This window comes from Nuphar pumila, chromosome 17 (genome assembly GCF_984573655.1).
Source record: "Nuphar pumila chromosome 17, dmNupPumi1.hap1.1, whole genome shotgun sequence".
Taxonomy (NCBI): Eukaryota; Viridiplantae; Streptophyta; class Magnoliopsida; order Nymphaeales; family Nymphaeaceae; genus Nuphar; species Nuphar pumila.
Genome location: NC_143265.1, coordinates 3,171,711 through 3,188,686, shown reverse-complemented (window position 1 = coordinate 3,188,686; position 16,976 = coordinate 3,171,711). Strand labels below are relative to the sequence as shown.

At 39.7% G+C, this 16,976-nt stretch overlaps 1 protein-coding gene across 2 annotated transcripts; it reads left to right on the top strand.

Annotated features, from left to right (window-relative positions):
• Positions 1–1,698: 1,698 nt before the first annotated feature.
• LOC149811371 (transcription factor BC1-like) lies at positions 1,699–3,854 on the top strand. 2 transcript variants are annotated; one of them, XM_089993660.1, is made up of 9 exons: positions 1,699–1,885; positions 1,967–2,089; positions 2,189–2,350; positions 2,436–2,501; positions 2,598–2,666; positions 2,761–2,844; positions 2,961–3,140; positions 3,264–3,377; positions 3,547–3,854. In XM_089993660.1, the coding sequence occupies exons 1-8, from the start codon at positions 1,790–1,792 to the stop codon at positions 3,351–3,353; spliced, it is 870 nt and encodes a 289-aa protein (XP_089849786.1). In that variant the 5' UTR covers positions 1,699–1,789; the 3' UTR covers positions 3,354–3,377; positions 3,547–3,854. The 2 variants fall into 2 exon arrangements, with proteins under 2 accessions (XP_089849786.1, XP_089849785.1); XM_089993659.1 differs by having other exon boundaries at positions 1,699–2,089.
• Positions 3,855–16,976: the final 13,122 nt, after the last annotated feature.

The following is a 16,976-nucleotide window of genomic DNA, read 5'->3' as shown; positions in this document are numbered from 1 at the left end:
TTCTTATTTAGCGACAGATTAGAGATGGGCATGATCCGTCGCTAATTAGCGATGGATTGGTGACAGACAAATTCTGTCACAATTTAGCAATGCAGATTATGCGACAGACGCTTTTCGTAGCGAATTCATCGCTAAACATGTTAGCGACGGAAAGCGTCTGTCGCTAATCCATGTTTTTCTTGTAGTGTGTTTCATTTAATAGGTTTTGTATTTTGTAGGTTTTCATTTTCACACACACACACACACACATATATATATATATATATATATATATATATATATATATATATATATATATATATATATATAGAGAGAGAGAGAGAGAGAGAGAGAGAGGTGCCACATTGACCGTGGCCTTGTTTTAGTGTCATTAGTGTAAAACTCCACTAATACTATTCCCTGCCCACTGGGATAGTTCCTCATTGGTTTGGACCTCACTGCAAGGAGCGCATATCCTGGATTTAACTATCAATGTCTTTCAACTTGTATGCCTTAACCTGAACCACCTAGCCAAGTGTGTGGAAGCCTTGTAGGCAAAAACTCATAATGCTTTGCAATGGAGGAAGTTCTATGTTTGTTCTTATTTTATAGGCTAATTGTCTTCACTTCTATATGAACTACAGCAAATCTTCAAACTTTATAGGGCTAATTCTCCTCGCTTTCAAATCAGCTCAGTGACTCTTGATGAATTCCTCTAGACCCCTTTTAGTCAGAACCTGGTGAGTAGGTGAACTGGCATCAAATTCATGGACAAAAAACGCCCCTAATAAGTTAATGGCTCTCCTCTTGTTCTGGCCAACCCTATGTACCATTCAAAAGACAAACGTGACCATCAACCAGTGGTATCTACACCAATTAGAGGAAAGTCAACAACCACAGGTCTTATTTCAAAAGCCAAACCTGGTACCAAAACTATCATTCCTTTTCAAGTTAAAGCACAGATGAAGTGTGTTTGAAATTAAACAAGCCTTTTTCAATAAAACTTTAAAATAAAAAATATAATTAATGAACCTCTGTCCTCTTCTTTAATGTTGGTAAAATAGACTCATTCTTCTATTAGATATGTTCAAAACCTGAAAGATTACATTAAAAACTTCAAAAAATATATGATGTGTATCCATTTTATATATATATATATATATATATATATATATATATATATATATATATATATATATATATATATATATATGCACAAAGGTTTCTTTTTAATCATGTAGTCATTTTTGGTGAATTTTTACCTGCCTTTCCATATACTACTATGGAAGTACCCAGCTTCAAAGCCCTTCACTGTTTACCAATATCATCATCATTGTGAAAAAGAAAATGAAAGCCCAAAACCACTTGTGTACCTTATGAAAATTAGTTGTGAAAATAAGGAAGCATGTCAGCATCAACTGCCTAGTTGACCATTTATGCTAATTTAAATAAATTCCCTCTAAAAATCCACACAAAAAAGGAAGCAGATATGTACAAAAGCGTTTAATGATAATCCGTAAAGAGTGTAAACTTCATCTCGGACACCGAGCGGCAGGAAAAGACCAAAAACAAAAAAGAAACCATTGGGACCAGCGAAATATAGCGAAGTTTTCTTGCATGGCCAAGCAAAATACAAGCCTTTCTTGCTCTGTCCCTCGTCTTTATATAGACCATTCTGCTCTCTCCTTCTGAGAACAACACCCCCCCCCCCCCAACACACACACACACTTTGCTCGACTTGCCATTGAAACTGATATTTCTCTTTCCTCCCTTTTTCCCTTTCAATTATCATCAATCCATCCCCCCACCAATGTCAGCCTTTGCAGACAACCCTTTTCTACACTTTGTGCTCCAGACGAATATGAACCACAGCAGTAGCACTAGGCCCTCTGGTTTTGAGACCTTGGTGAGTTTCTCCCCTGTTCTTCCTTCCTATAATGGCCATTTGGATCATCATCCCACAAGTGACACTGGCTTTGTGAGCCAGATCATGAAGGAGATGGAGGACATGCAGTGGAAAAAGGGGGAGGAGCCTGAGATTGTTAATGACAACTGTGATTTCCGGAAGTCCATGGAGAGAAAGAAGAGGAGGTCTAATGGCCCGTGCAAGGTAAAGCAAAGCCAAGAAACCCCCACATAGTAAAACACAAGATAAGAGAAGTTTGTGCCTTGTTTTGTGGGGGTATTTATGAATCTTTTAATTTTTCAGGAAACAAAGGATGGGAAAGCAAAGAAAGCGAAGGTTGCCAATAAAACAAAAGAAACAGAAGAGAAGAAGAACGGGAAGGAAAATGAAGAGTCTACCAAAGGTTACATTCATGTGAGGGCAAGGAGGGGTCAAGCAACAGACAGTCATAGCCTTGCAGAGAGGGTAATAGTCTTAGAGAACGCAAATTGTTAATATAAATTTGAAATTAAAATCTGAAGCCCATGTTTTTTCTAATTGGTAAATGAAGGTAAGGAGAGAAAAAATCAGTGACAGGATGAAGATGTTGCAGGAACTTGTTCCTGGTTGTGACAAGGTTTGTCAAATCAAACATATTTTTTCAGGTTTTCTTTTCCCTAGCTTCTTTTTTCTTTTGTAATTTCGAAGCTTACTTCCTCCCCTTGTTAAACAGGTGACAGGAAAGGCCCTCATGTTGGATGAAATAATCAACTATGTTCAGTCCTTACAAAATCAAGTGGAGGTTAGTTAGAGACCTTTGGTGGCATTACTTGTTAATTATCTTACTGTTTCTAATATCCTTAGTTAACTGACCCTTAACTTTTAACCATCTGCAGTTTCTATCCATGAGGCTTGCTTCTTTGAATCCTATGGTGTACAATTTCAGCATGGATTTCGATGACTATGATGTTAAGCAAGAGGTACAAAAAAATGGAAAATTTCCACTAAAACTTGCCTCTAGCTCTGTTTGCATGTTCTGCACTTGTTTAGTATTTTTTTTCCCTCTTCTGATCTTTTTTTCTTTTGAATCTTGCAGAACATATCTGCACCATTACTAGCACTTCAAGAGTCAAATTTCTCACCACTCACAGCCCAATCTGAAACATTTTCTCGAGTTGGTGATGCTACTCTTCACATAACAAACAATCTCTCCATCTTGAACAGTCCAGACTATTCTCTGTCACTTCACAACCTAAACCAAAACGCTATATCTCAGGTATGAAAAGTTGAAAGCCAAGTAAAGAGGCTCTCTATTTTTAGTTTTTCTTATTAAAAATAGAAAAAGAATAAGTGAAACCAAAATATATTATAGTTTTCCTTTTCTGTTTGTTTGTTAAAGGAAAATGGTGGTCTTCAATGGACTATGGAGAACCAAAGGCAGATGTTCACCGATCAAGGATTGCTGAAGAAAATGGGTTTCTTTCAGTAGAAAAGTAGACTGTGCACATACATGGTCAGTCCAAATTCTCAGCATCAATTTCACAAAATCAGTACTATCTGCCACATCAAAATCTAACTCTAAATTCAGTTGCCCTTTTTCCTTTTCATATTTTTTTAATAGCTTCATAATTTTTTAATAGTTTCCTCTTTTTATTAATGTAACTTTGTCTTGTATTTTTCAGATTTGAACAGGAGACGTTCTGAGAAACCCACCTAAAAATAAAGAATCTGCCTCCCAAAACTTTCAATGAAGAGGGCGTCTTCACCTGAACATCCCTGAGTGTTTTCTTGCAAGACACTGAATGTGAGAAGGAAATGTAGCAATAAGAGAACAGCCAATCAAAATAAACCAGCCTCTACTTTGTTCCATTTTATCCTTTCCCCCTTTTTCTCTATTTACCATTCTCAATGGTGTACAGTTTCATGAGATGACCAGATGCTGTTATGAGCCTGTTTGGAATCTTCCTCTCTGTGTGATTGTTAAAGATTTGATGCATTCTTTTCCCTTACTAATATACTGGACTCTTTATGTCATGTAAGCTACAGTACTATAGGGAGAAAAAGATATCCAACTTATGTACATCTCTCTCTGCGTGTGTGTGTGTGCGTGCGCACCATTTTAACGATCTACAGTAACAATTTACATCACATAAGTAAGCTCATCACTAATTGAGTTTAATTCCTTGACAAGAGAGAAACTCTCTCTCTCTCTCTCTCTCTCTTTGTGTGTGTGTGTGCTTACCATTTTAACCATCTGCAGTAACAATTTACATCACATAAGTAAGCTCATCACTAATTGAGTCTAATTCCTTGACAAGAGAGAAAAACTCTCTCTTCGTGTGTGTGCACATCTGCAGTAATAATTTACATCACATAAGTAGGCTTATCACTGAGTCCAATTCCTTGACAAGAGAAAAACTCTCTCTCTCTCTGTGTGTGTGTGTGTGCGCGCGCGCGCACCATTTTAACCATCTGCTATAACAATTTACATCACATAAGTAAGCTCATCACTAATTGAGTCTAATTCCTTGACTAGAGAGAAAAACTCTCTCTTTCTACGTGTGCACACATCTGCAGTAACAATTTACATCATATAAGTAAACTCATCACTAATTGAGTCTAATTACTTGACAAAGAGAAAAACTCTTTCTCTGCACCATTTTAACCATATGCAGCAATAATTTATATGGCACAAGTAAGCTCATCATTAATTGCGTCTAATTCCGAGAAATTTTCTTTTTAATATTCAATAAGAAAGGGTTTATTGCATTACAAGCCCTCCATACTTGATGTCTAAGGTCATGTCCCATCTCATGGTTGCAGAGAGCATCTTTTCTTACTATTGTGACATCACCATCTTTCCTTGTCCCTTGACTACAACACAATAGTCCCCCAAGGTAAATTACCAAGCAATCCTTGTCTACATGCTAAGATTTCTTCTGGCTGCACTTCATCCAATGGTTTTCTGTCGTTTCAATGTTCATGTCATACTCTAGTTGTCAGCATCAGCCTTAATCTAATGTTAAGACAAAGCTGTCAACAATGAAAATCTTATGTCCGCGGCTGTCATTATCTACTAAGAGAACTTCAAAGAGGATAAGAAATGTGGATCCATCCAAATGATCAACTTCGATTTTTGGGGTAGTGTACGTATTGGGGCCTAATGTTTGGTGATTTTACTTTTTTGTGGCCTCCGGTTTAATGTATTAAAAAAACAACTTACTTTTTCACAAGTTGCTCGATTGACCACATATCTCTCTCTCTCTCTCTCTCAATAGATTGGTAACATAATATAATAACTATCCCAACCACACGCTTTCCACAGTCTCCATGTACCAACTTACCACCATCTTCCAAAAGAAGGGTTAAATTGTCATTTTTAAGAGTTAATTCGAGTTTGGTGAATAGAAAATAATTGAAGTGGTTATCTAAGCAATTTATTAGAAAATAAGGCATTTTTCTTAAAATATTGGAAACCAAGGAGGTTAAATATAAATTGCTATGCCTTAGGCACCTATCTGTAAATTACCCTAAATTTTGAAAAAAAGCATTATGGCCACTGATCAGGCTTCCAGTAGATCATCCCGATCCGAATGTATGTTTTGCATCCAAGCAGACTGATCTAGATCTATCCTAGTTTACCAGATCCAGATTCATATAGGCGCACCTACATTTGGCTTCAACCAAGTCCTTGTAGACGTGCAGATCTACAGTATATCAGCAGAAAAAACAAAACCCCATAAACCACAACCAACATGAAAACCTAGTTGTGCTGGCTTAGCCTGCCATACCTAGGGTGGTCATCCCGACAGCATAAAACAACTAGGCTAAGACCCTACGCCTGAGCAGTATGCGGGATTTACATTGCAATCCTTTGGTGGAGATATGGCTTATAGGTTTGTGTCTGGACCTGATGGATCCAATCAACTTCAGCCCGTCATCCCTGATCCAGATCTGGTTAAAGCCTAGTGGATATCTTCATATATACTCTCAAGTATGAAGTAGAATCTTTCATGGTCAAGAGCTTGATGTTTCATAAAGTTGAATAAAAGACTAGCCTTAGAAATGAAAAGGGGGTTGTTCTTCTGGCAAAAAAGGGCCAGAAATCTCAGTACAGGATTTTCTTACTTTATTCCCTGGTCAGAAGGATTGAGTCTGATGGCTGGATGTTTTAAGCCATAGCCTCTAAAGGGAGGGGCTCCAAACCCCACTTTGGGGTCACTCTCAGTTTTACCCTCAAAAGGCAATTTTGTATTTGGCTGACGGTGGAATATAACATTATTTTTTTTTCTTTTTCTTTGTTCTCTTTTTCCATGCATTCAATCTTAGGCCACTGTTTGCTCAGTGGTTGAAACTGAATGCCCAACATTTCTTGGTGCTATGTATCAAATTCCCATGTTTGGTCCAAGCCCAAATAGTAAACCGGCCGGGTCGGGTCGGGCCCAATTCTTATCGGTTGGCAGCCCAAACCTGGCCAGTTGTTCACCCTTACCCCTGGCCTTGTTCTTCCTATTTGCTCAAGCAATATAATTAAATTACATATAGGTGAAACATGGTCCTTCTAAGTTAGGATTTACAGAAACAAACTCTTCAGGGATTCAGTAAGTGCACTTTACAAGGCCACCCTTATGAATTAAACCAGTGGGCAACGGGAGCTCCCCTTGCCTGGTAGGAGCAGCTAGTGCATGTCAACTTGTGTTGGGCTGTTGCAGGTTCAAAACCCAATGCTATAGTTTTATAACTGATAGGGGTCTGCCTAACCCCAGCTCGCCTGTCAAAAAACGAGTTAAACTAGTTTTCAAGAACCTTTTTTCTTTTTTGACAGAGAAAGTTGGGGGTTAGGCTGACTCCCCCTATCAGTTATACAACTATACGGTTGGGATTCGAACTCGCAACGTCCCGGCCAACACAAGGTGACGTGCACTAACTGCTCCTACCAGACAAGTGGAGCCAAGCTTTTAATGCCCTTTGGTGATACGTTTGTGGATTATTATGCACACATATAGCTTTAAAAATATATATCAAATAAAATCTTTTAATGATCAACAACTTGTGGTGGGTGTGTGGCCAAACAAGATGGAAATATGCACAGCCTTGTATCTTGCTGCTATAAAGGAGCAACCCACTGTCATGTTTCCAGATAAAGAGTGAAACATTATGCCCACAATGCTTCATCTAACTTTCAATATCTCTATAATTCTAAAATATCTTCCATGTCCATCGGTTGTTCCCTTGGACATATTTCACATTTTAAAACTGCAATCTATGTCTATCTAAAGATATAACAGTGAATAGCCCACAATGACTCTGCACACTTGACCAGGTGAATCAGCGTAAGGTGTTCAAGTTGAAGGATGTTAAGAGTTCGATATCCAGGGGTGGGAATCCCTTGCCACAAGACTAGTGAAGCTAATGAAAAAAACTCTGATAGGTGAAGTGAAAGTCCTCGAAGATAGAGTTGGTAACTGAGCCGAAACGACCCCGAGCTTGATTCATTTAGCATAAACACTTGCTTGCGCTCAACGTGTAAGCTTGTCACGAGCCAATCATGAGTTAGCTTGTTTCTTAAAAAAATGTTTTTTTTTTAAGTATTTCTAACGTAACCACTTTGTGACCAACAATAAACTTGCAACCATTTGCTGAAACAGAACAATCACTGTTATCAAACCAGGGACCATATTCTAACGTCATTATCAAACCCCCCCCCACACACACACACATATATATATATATATATATATATAGACACACACTATTATTATTTTTGACAGAAAAATTTGGAGTTAGGCAGACCCCTATCACTTATACAACCATATACTATTGGGATTCCAACTTGCAATGTCGCATTACAAGGTGACTTGCACTAACTGCCCCTGCCAAGAGTTGCCAGTCCGAAAGTGAGAGGGGAAAGCGAAAACGAAAAACAAGACACTTTTAAAATTTTAAGAAGTGATAAGCGCAAGACAACTTAAAAACAAACAAGAAATCGTCTCGAAAAAGACATAAGAAGCGATTAGAAAGCAACCTAGAAAAAATGAAAAAAAAAATAAAAAAATAATAGGAAACGAGCTTCCCAGCACGTTTCAAAACTGTCACATTTTGCGCTTTCGAAACGTGCTTCGAACCCATATGGTATGACACTTTCGATAACCTTACTCCTGCCAGACAAAGGGACCTTCTTGGTGTGTGTGTGTATATATATATATATATATATATATATATATATATATATATATATATATATAATGTTTCTCTCAAGTACATTAGTATAATTAAATATATGTATGAAGGATTAGTAACCAATGTCTGCACTTGTGGAGGGGTGACAACCAATTTTCCGATAACGGTTGGGTTACATCAAGGATCTGCTTTAAGCCATTTCCTATTTGCGATAGTGATGGATGAGCTTACGAGATCAATTCAAGAAAATGTACCGTGGTGTATGTTGTTTGCTGATGATATTGTTTTGATTGATGAGTCTAGAGCTGGGGTTAATGCTAAGTTAGAATTATGGAGACAGACATTGGAAGCTAGAGGTTTTAAGTTGAGTAACAGTAAGACTGAATATATGAAATGTTGGTTTAGTAAGCAACGAAGTAGTGATGGGAGTGTAGTGAAGCTTGGTGAGCAAAAAATACCGGTGAATGATTATTTCAAATATTTGGGATCCATCATTCAAAAGTATGGAGAAATTGATGAAGATGTAAATCATAGAATAAAGGTTGGGTGGATGAAATGGAAAAGTGCAACTGGAGTGATGTGCGATCGTAGAATGCCATTGCGGTTGAAGGGAAAGTTTTATAGGACGACTATTAGACCCACTTTACTATATGGTACGAAATGTTGGGCTGCCAAGAGACATCATATTCAAAAAATGAGTGTAGCTAAGATGCGGATGCTTAGATGGATGTGTGAAAATACAATAAAAGATAAGATTCGGAACGAGGAGATACGTAAGAAGGTAGGTGTTGCACCCATTGAAAATAAGATGCGAGAGAATCGTTTACGGTGGTTTGGACATATTCGGCGAAGGCCTAATGATGCTCCAGTTAGAAGGTTGGAGAAATGAGAAAATATATTAGTTAAAAGAGGTCGGGGTAGGCCTAGGAAGACTTGGATGAAGATGATAGGAAAGGATACGAATGCTTTGAACCTCACCGAGGACATGGCATTGGATAGAAATGATTGGAGGAAAAGGATTCATGTGGAAGACCCAAAATGAATTTCTTTTTTGGTTCATATCGCTGACCCCAATTGTTTTAGGATGAAGGCATAGTTGTTGTTGCTATATATATATATATATATATATATATATATATATATATATATATATATATATATATATATATATAGAGAGAGAGAGAGAGAGAGAGAGAGAGAGAGAGAGAGACGGTTCTTGTTTCTTCAAGGGCTCAAATTGAGTTGGGAAAATTGCATTCGATCCATAGTGGTTTCTAATAAATGGTCCACAACCTGTCTCCAAGCCAATCCAATCGAATCCAATTATTGCACTTTTGATTTTGATTTGATGATTGAAATTTATTTGAAGGATTGATATATTCACAAGAGACAAACCAGATACTTCTTAGTGCTATTTTCATGTCTCTCTAAAATACATGATTGGTGAACCAACTCCTAAGCCTCTTAAAATAAGACTTTAAATCTTATCCTTATGAGTGTTGCTATGCATGTAGTTTGAACGATAGAGAGCAACCAACCTCTTTATCTGGCAGGAGCAGTTAGTGCACGTCACCTCCTGTTGACGTTGCAAGTTCGAATCCCAACGGTATAGTCGTATAACTGTATGCGTCTGCCTAACCCAGCTTTCTCTGTCAAAAAACAAAACTATAGTTAGCAAAACTTTGTTTAAAACATGTCTTTTTAAATTCAAATAATCGGTACAAATACTTGATTTTATTTTTAAATGTTTATAATGCGAAAAGTTTGATAAAAAATATCAATTATGAATCCAATTTTTTTTGGATCTCAGGTTTGTGTTACATTGAGTCATGAAATTGAACCTCATAGTTTCTCTGGCATGATTTTTTCAATAACAAATCTCAAACATGTGTGTTCATTGAACTCATTTTATAAAATTAAGACCATATGAAGGATGCCTATATATATATATATTACACAAAAAAAATCATATCTATGATCAAAGACTTCGTCGCACTGGCCAGCCTGCCATACCTGTCATCGTCCCAGAAGCATAAAACTCCAAGGATAGGACCTTCGCCTCCCTGGAAAGGCTGCCTGTATTGTTTGTACATGCCTTTTTTCAAGTGCATCCCCTTAAAAGGTTCATAACCAGTTAAAAAGAAGTTTTTTTAATGAAATTTCAAATACCCTTTTCTTATTCTATAGTTATACTTTGGAATCTTCTGTTCACCCATATTTTTTCACAAAATTTTCAGATTAACTTCATCCCGTTATAATTTGTCACCTGGCAGAACTGGAAAACCCGTCGAGAAAACCAATTGGATTGTGGTTCAATTGGCAAAAGAGACAAGTAATCTCTACATCAGATGTACAGTCAGCCTGCCTGTTCTAATATTGTCAATACAAAGTAGGTCATCCTCTCTTATTTTCCCAAAACATTATATATATATATATAAATATTGTCAATACAAAGTAGGTCATCCTCTCTTATTTTCCCAAAACATTATATATATATATATATATATACATATATATATATATATATATATATATATATATAGAGAGAGAGAGAGAGAGAGACGAAAGAAATACCAACATTACTAAAGCAGGGGATCAACAAAGAGTTAAGCCCGCAAGCAAACAACATATCCAAATCAAAGGGCCGAAAGCACAAACACTACAAGAAAATCGTGGATTAGCGACGGACTATATTCATCGCTTATCCGTCTCTAATTCGTCGCTAAACTGTTTAGCGACGGATTAGCGATGGATAAAGGCCATCACGAATTTTTGCTCACTAATTAGTGAAAAAACTTATCTGTCATTAATTCAGTCGCTAATTTGCGACAGCTTAGCGACGGACATTATCCATCGCTAATCTGTCGCTAAATTTTAAAAAAACTATAAAAAAAATGGATCCCTGTCGGGCGGTATTCCGGCAGCAATAAGCCGGACTTATACCGCGCCCGACAGGCATTGCACAAAACAATCGCTCTGCCTCGTCGCCGGACTTGTATCGTCCTCCGTGAACTGGTGCTCTCCGGCGTCGGCGTCCTGCGTGAACCGGCGTCACCATCCTCCGTAAACTGTCCTCCGTGAACCGGTGCTCTCCGGCATCACCGTCCTCCGTGAACTGGCATCGTCATCCTCCGTGAACCGGCGTCGCCGTCCTCTGTGAACCCGCATGCTCTCCGGCGTTGCCATCCTCCGTGAACCGGCATGCTCTCCGGCATCGTCGTCCTTCGTGAACCGGCGCCGTCATCCTCCGTGAACCGGCATCGCCGTCCTCCATGAACCGGCGTCGTCGTCCTCCGTGAACCAGCGTCGCCGTCCTCTAGTGATCACTCTGCATCATCACCGTCCACCATGAACTGACTTGCATAACGATCACTCTGCATCATCGAAGTCGGTTTAAATCGAGCGCGGTCGATTTAAATTTCGAACGGGGAGAGAGGGAAAATTTCGCGCTTGGTTTAAATCGAAAATTAGCGAGGGAATTTTTTTGTCGCTAATTAGCGACGGATTAGCGACAAAAAAATTCCCTCGCTAAAATGTTTTCTTGTATTGAGAATTGGCGACGAAAAAATTGTTGTCGTTAATTCATCGCTAACTAGCGACAGATTAGCGATGAAACAACTTTCATCGCTAATCTATTGCTACTTAACGACGTATTCATGAAGAAAGTTTTCTCTAGCTAATCTATCGCAAATGTGCGACGAAAAAAATCCGTCGCAAATTTTCGTCGCTAATTAACAGTTTTCTTGTAGTGGAATGCAAAACATAGAAAAATAGAAGAACATAGGGATCAACTAAGGTATTGAGGAAGAGAGTGGTTGAAGGAGGTGGATAACATGACAAGAGAGGCACAAAATTGCGTACACATAAGCCAAGATGCAATGGATGAGCTTATTGAAGGTAACCAGAATTTGATGAAAGATCACATTGTTGTGAGTCATCCACACAGCCCACCAGGAAGTAAAAAGCCAAGTTCTCCAGGTCAGCCGCTACCGCTTGCAACTACGAACCTACGGCGGGCCCCACAGAAGGTCGAGTGTGAAGGATTCCTGTCTCATGATGACTTCAGGTTGATTTCACGTACTTTTATAGAGATCCACAAAGATTGGGCAGACCCAAAAGAGATGGTAGGTGGATTCTTCCACCGCTTCGCAAAGGACGCACCTACTCGGATACTAAAAACCCACCTTCTTTAGGAAGTTGTCTGTCTAGACCCTATCGTGCAAAATTAACCAGGCTAAGAACCGAGAGCAGAAAGTTGGGTCATTAACCCATAAAAGGTGCTCAGGAAGTCAGTCAGCCCCAGGAGGAAGAAGCGACCGATAAAAAGTTTTTGTGCAAAAAGCATCGCTAGGTGCAATTGCCCATTGCAAAAGATGTGCATCAAGGCCGGAATCACCATCTTGCATGAGGATGAAAGACATGGCCTTAAGCCACATGCGACACAGATGCGAGATATGAAGCCTATGGGGACGACGACTATAGTAGATCGACTCAAGGGAACTGTACTTAGCATGGCAGAGGAGCATACAAATTGCCTGGACAATGCGCCATCCAACATTACTTCACGATGAGAGCAATACTCTTTAGTCTGGGAGTGAAGATCCCTAGACCAGTCATATGCCTTGGTAACACCAATGAGTTCCATCCAACCAGGTGGTGCTTAGTCTGAGGTTGACAACCAGACCAAAGGAAATCCGCCATCAAACGAGAGAACTTTTTCTCCACACCCAAGGGCATCAAAATCATGGACATAAAAAATTCTGGGATAGAGGACACGACGTGCCTAATAAGGGTAAGCCGACCGCCGATAAAAATGTAGGAAGCCGGCCAGGAAGAAATTTTGGTATGAACTTTTTAGATAGTGGCAGTCCAAGCGGTTGAGGGGATGTACTTTATTTGCAAAGGGAAACCCAGATAGGAAATAGATAAATCCAAAGTTGCGCAGCTAAAAATCTGTTGTTCGGTAGCCAACAATGAAAGGGGGGCATTGAACATGGACAAACAGCATTTACTGTCATTAAGGGATAAACCCGAAAGAGAGAGGAAAAGGTGAAGGATGCGCTTGAATCTCAACATTTGTTGCACGGAAGCGCAACAAAAAAGGATCATGTCGTCAGCATAGGTGAGAATATGATGGGGGAATTCTTGGATGTCCATGGGATCAATTATGCCTTTATCCGCAACCCTCTTGAACACCAACATGAGACCCTCAACATTGACATTAAATAACAAAGGGGAGAGAGGGCAACCTTGCTGAATACCACGCCCAAGCTTGAACTGCCTACCTCTGGTTCCATTAAGCTTAATCAAAGAGTGAGCATTTGAAACCAGCTCTCGCACCCATCGAAAAAAATGGTGATCGATGCTGAAGTTGGCTGGCATGTGGAATAAGAAAGACCAATGGACCGAGTCAAAAGCTTTATGAAAGTTGAGCTTGAGAGAGAAGAAAGGTTGGCCGTTGATATGCAAAGAGTGAAGAACTTTCGAGGCCAAGATGAATGAGTGATGAATTCGCCTGTAGGGGATAAAAGCAAACTGGGAGTCTGAAAAGATTTGAGCAACTACGACTCTGAGCCTATTGGCCAGAACCTTAGCAATAATATGGTAGAGTGCACCCATAACCAAAATCGGATGGAACCTTGAGATATCAGAGGCCGACACATCGTTCGGGATGAGAGAGACAATGGCTAAGTGCGTGTAAACCGACAGTCGACCGTTGCGATGGAACTCAGCGAAGACATTGATAATGTCATGCTGAATGCAAGACCAAAAGATATAGAAAAAATTCATGGGAAAGCCATCGTAGCCAGGAGCTTCCCATCCTGAAAGACCGTTGATAGCTGAAATGATTTCAGTGTCAGCAAACTTAGATTGCATAGCTCTGACTTGAGCTTGATCAATATCCTAGACTAGAAGAGGACCAATAGTGCCATCGGTGGAGATCTGGGCAGCATAAAGGGTCTTGAAATAGTAGGAAACCGCGAGTAAGACATTGTCGGCGGAGTAGCTGACTCCTCCAATGAAGATAGAGGGAATAATGTTCCTCCAGTGGTTGTGTGAAGCATAGGAGTGGAAGAATCTAGTATTGTCATCACCAGTTGCAAGCCAATGCACCCTCGCCCATTGTTTTCATCGAATTTTATCCTTGATCCGCCAGGTTTGCAGAAGCAAAAAAAGCTCAGTGGATCTGACTTTTAAGCTTTGAAGAGTCAAATCGAAAAGGGAATCTGGGAGAGACATAGAATGATGAATGGCCGACAACTCTTGTTCTCAGACATCCATTTGCTGGAATTTACTGATATTATTATTCAGAAGCCAATCTTTGATGTCACGGGTCAAGCAAAAAAGCTTCTCATGGCACTGGACGGCGGCCCTGACTACAGTAGAAAGCTTGCTCCACGAACAGTAGACCATAGATTCGAAGTTTGACTCCTTTAGCCACCACTTTTCAAAGACGAAAGACCTTGTAGAGGTAAAGCCTTCCCCCCAATGAGTGACAACCTGGCTATGGTCCGAGACAAAAGGAAAAAGCAGGAAGCATGTGATGTAGGGGAGGATCTCCAGCAGATCGGGAGAGACGAGCACTGAGTCAAGCAGCTTGTAGCACGGGCAAAATCTTCTATTCGACCACGAGAAAGGCTCGCCAGTAGGAGGAACAGGGTAAAGTTAATGTTGTTGGACAAAATCCTGGAAACCCCGCATAGAGACCGGCGAAGAAACGAGCGAATTTGAGTCATGAATAGACAACAAGCAGTTAAAGTCCCCCATAAGAAGGTGTAGCTCCTTAAAAGAACCGATAATCATGTTTAAATTGGACCATAACGTTGTACGAAGGGGAGGACAATTGAAGCCATAGACAATAATGACCACCATGGGAGAGGCCTCCGCATTCAAGGAAAGGGCAATCGAAAGAGAGAACAAGCCATCGTCGACTTGGGAGATGTCCAGAGAAGGTTTTTGAGAATAAGAATACCACCAACGTAGTGGACTGCGGGCTTAAGGAAGAAGTCTGCCCCTCTCCATATTTCAGAAATGACAGAGCGAGAGACTGCTTCCATTTTTGTTTCGCATAGGGCAATAAGATTTGTCATTTCTTGGCGAATCCAATTTATCAGGAACAGACGCTGGCGGGACAATTCAGTCCTCTAATATTCCATCATAGATCCTTCATAGTTTAAAGTCAGTAAAACTCTAAGGGGTGTGAGCTCTGGCTGAACGCTGAGGAGAACCACCATAAAGGGAGGCTGAGGGGTGCGGGTTGCAACGACGCCCTCGACGGGCGAAACGGCGGTGCCTCGGAGAGAACACCGCCCCAACACCAGGTAAAGGGAATAAGGAGGGAGTCAACGTCTCAAGAACGACCCCAGATTGAGGTGCCATAGAGAAAGGGAGAAGGTCGAAGACCACGACAACAGATGCGAGCATGACACCTGAGATATGAAGCAACTGTTTCAAGGAAAGAGAAACATCGAGAAGTCGGGCAGCTAGAGCGGCCACCGAAAATAGGAGATGACAGAGATGGTGTCGCCACTATGGTGCAAAGGCTTTTTTGGTGAACGACATGGGTAATACAGGCGATTGTGTGATCATCGCAAAATTTTTCCTCTCATAATGTTCTCTCTCTTCCTTCTCTTTTCCTTTCCAACCTCTTATTTTCCTCCTTTTTGAAGGGAGGAAAGATAAAAGAACGGAAAAGAAAGGGAGAAAAGAAAAAGAAAGAAGAGAAGAGAAGAGAAGAGGAACTCTTTTGCGGGTCTCACTTGACCTTAATTTTAAAGAATTTTTGAAATAACTCGCCTCCGTTTTTGAAATATTTGCGGGAAAATCGGGAGACGGGATCCGCTCGTCGGTACGAGGTTCGACCGTTCCTGGCGCCTTTACCAGGGGTAATCGAACCAAGGGTCGAATTTTTATGCCTTTTGCTTTGCAATGAATTTATCTAAGTGTTTATCCTAAATCTAAATGCACAATGAATCATGCTTGTGCAAATGCAAAGAGGTATGCTCCTTTTGAAAATATTTTGAAGAATTTCCAAGTGAAATTGATAAAGTGAAGAAAAATGATTCTTAACTTAGAACTTAAAAGTTCTAAGTCTTTAGAATGATCACGAGTTTGGGAAGATAAATCTGGAATTTGGAAGTTAATTTTGAAGTCTTGTAATAAAAAGAGAATGGAGGAAATTTTTCAAAGTCATAAATGGACTTTGAATTTAGAATTTTGAACTTGGGCGAATATCTGAAATGGAATTGAATTCCACTTTTGAATATGGGAAATCTAAAGAAATTGAGAAATGAGGTTTGTAAAAGTTGGATTTTCAAGATGAAATCCGAATCCAAATTCTGGATAGAGTTTTGAATTGATTTTTAGGATTTGAAATAGGGACTTGGTTTGAATGAAAGATGGGGCTGGCTTTGAGAATTGGAATTCAAAGTGGAATTTGGACTTGGAATTTTGAATGGAATTAGATTCAAGATGTGGAATCCAAGAAAGTATTTGGATCTGAAATCGGAGATCCGAGATAAGGTTGGACTCTGGATCCTAAGATGGAATTGAATCTGAATTTTGAGATCCAAAGTAGAATTTGGATTTTGGATCCTAAACTGGACTTGGATCTGAAATCCGAAGTCTGGGGTGAATTGGGTTCTAGATCCTAAAGAATGGATTTTGGATCTGGAGTCTGAGATCCAAAGTAGGGTTGGATTCTGGATCCTAAGAATTGGAATTGGGATCTGAATCTGAGATCCAATGGTAGAATAGGATCTGAATCCTAAATGGATTTTGGATCTGAAGTCTAATATCCAAAGTGGCATTGGGTTCTAGATCCTAGAATAGATTTGGATCTGAAATCTAAGATCCAATGTAGGATTGGATTCTAGATCCTGAGAATTGGACTTTGGATCTGAAGTTTGAGATCCAAAGTAGTATTGGATCT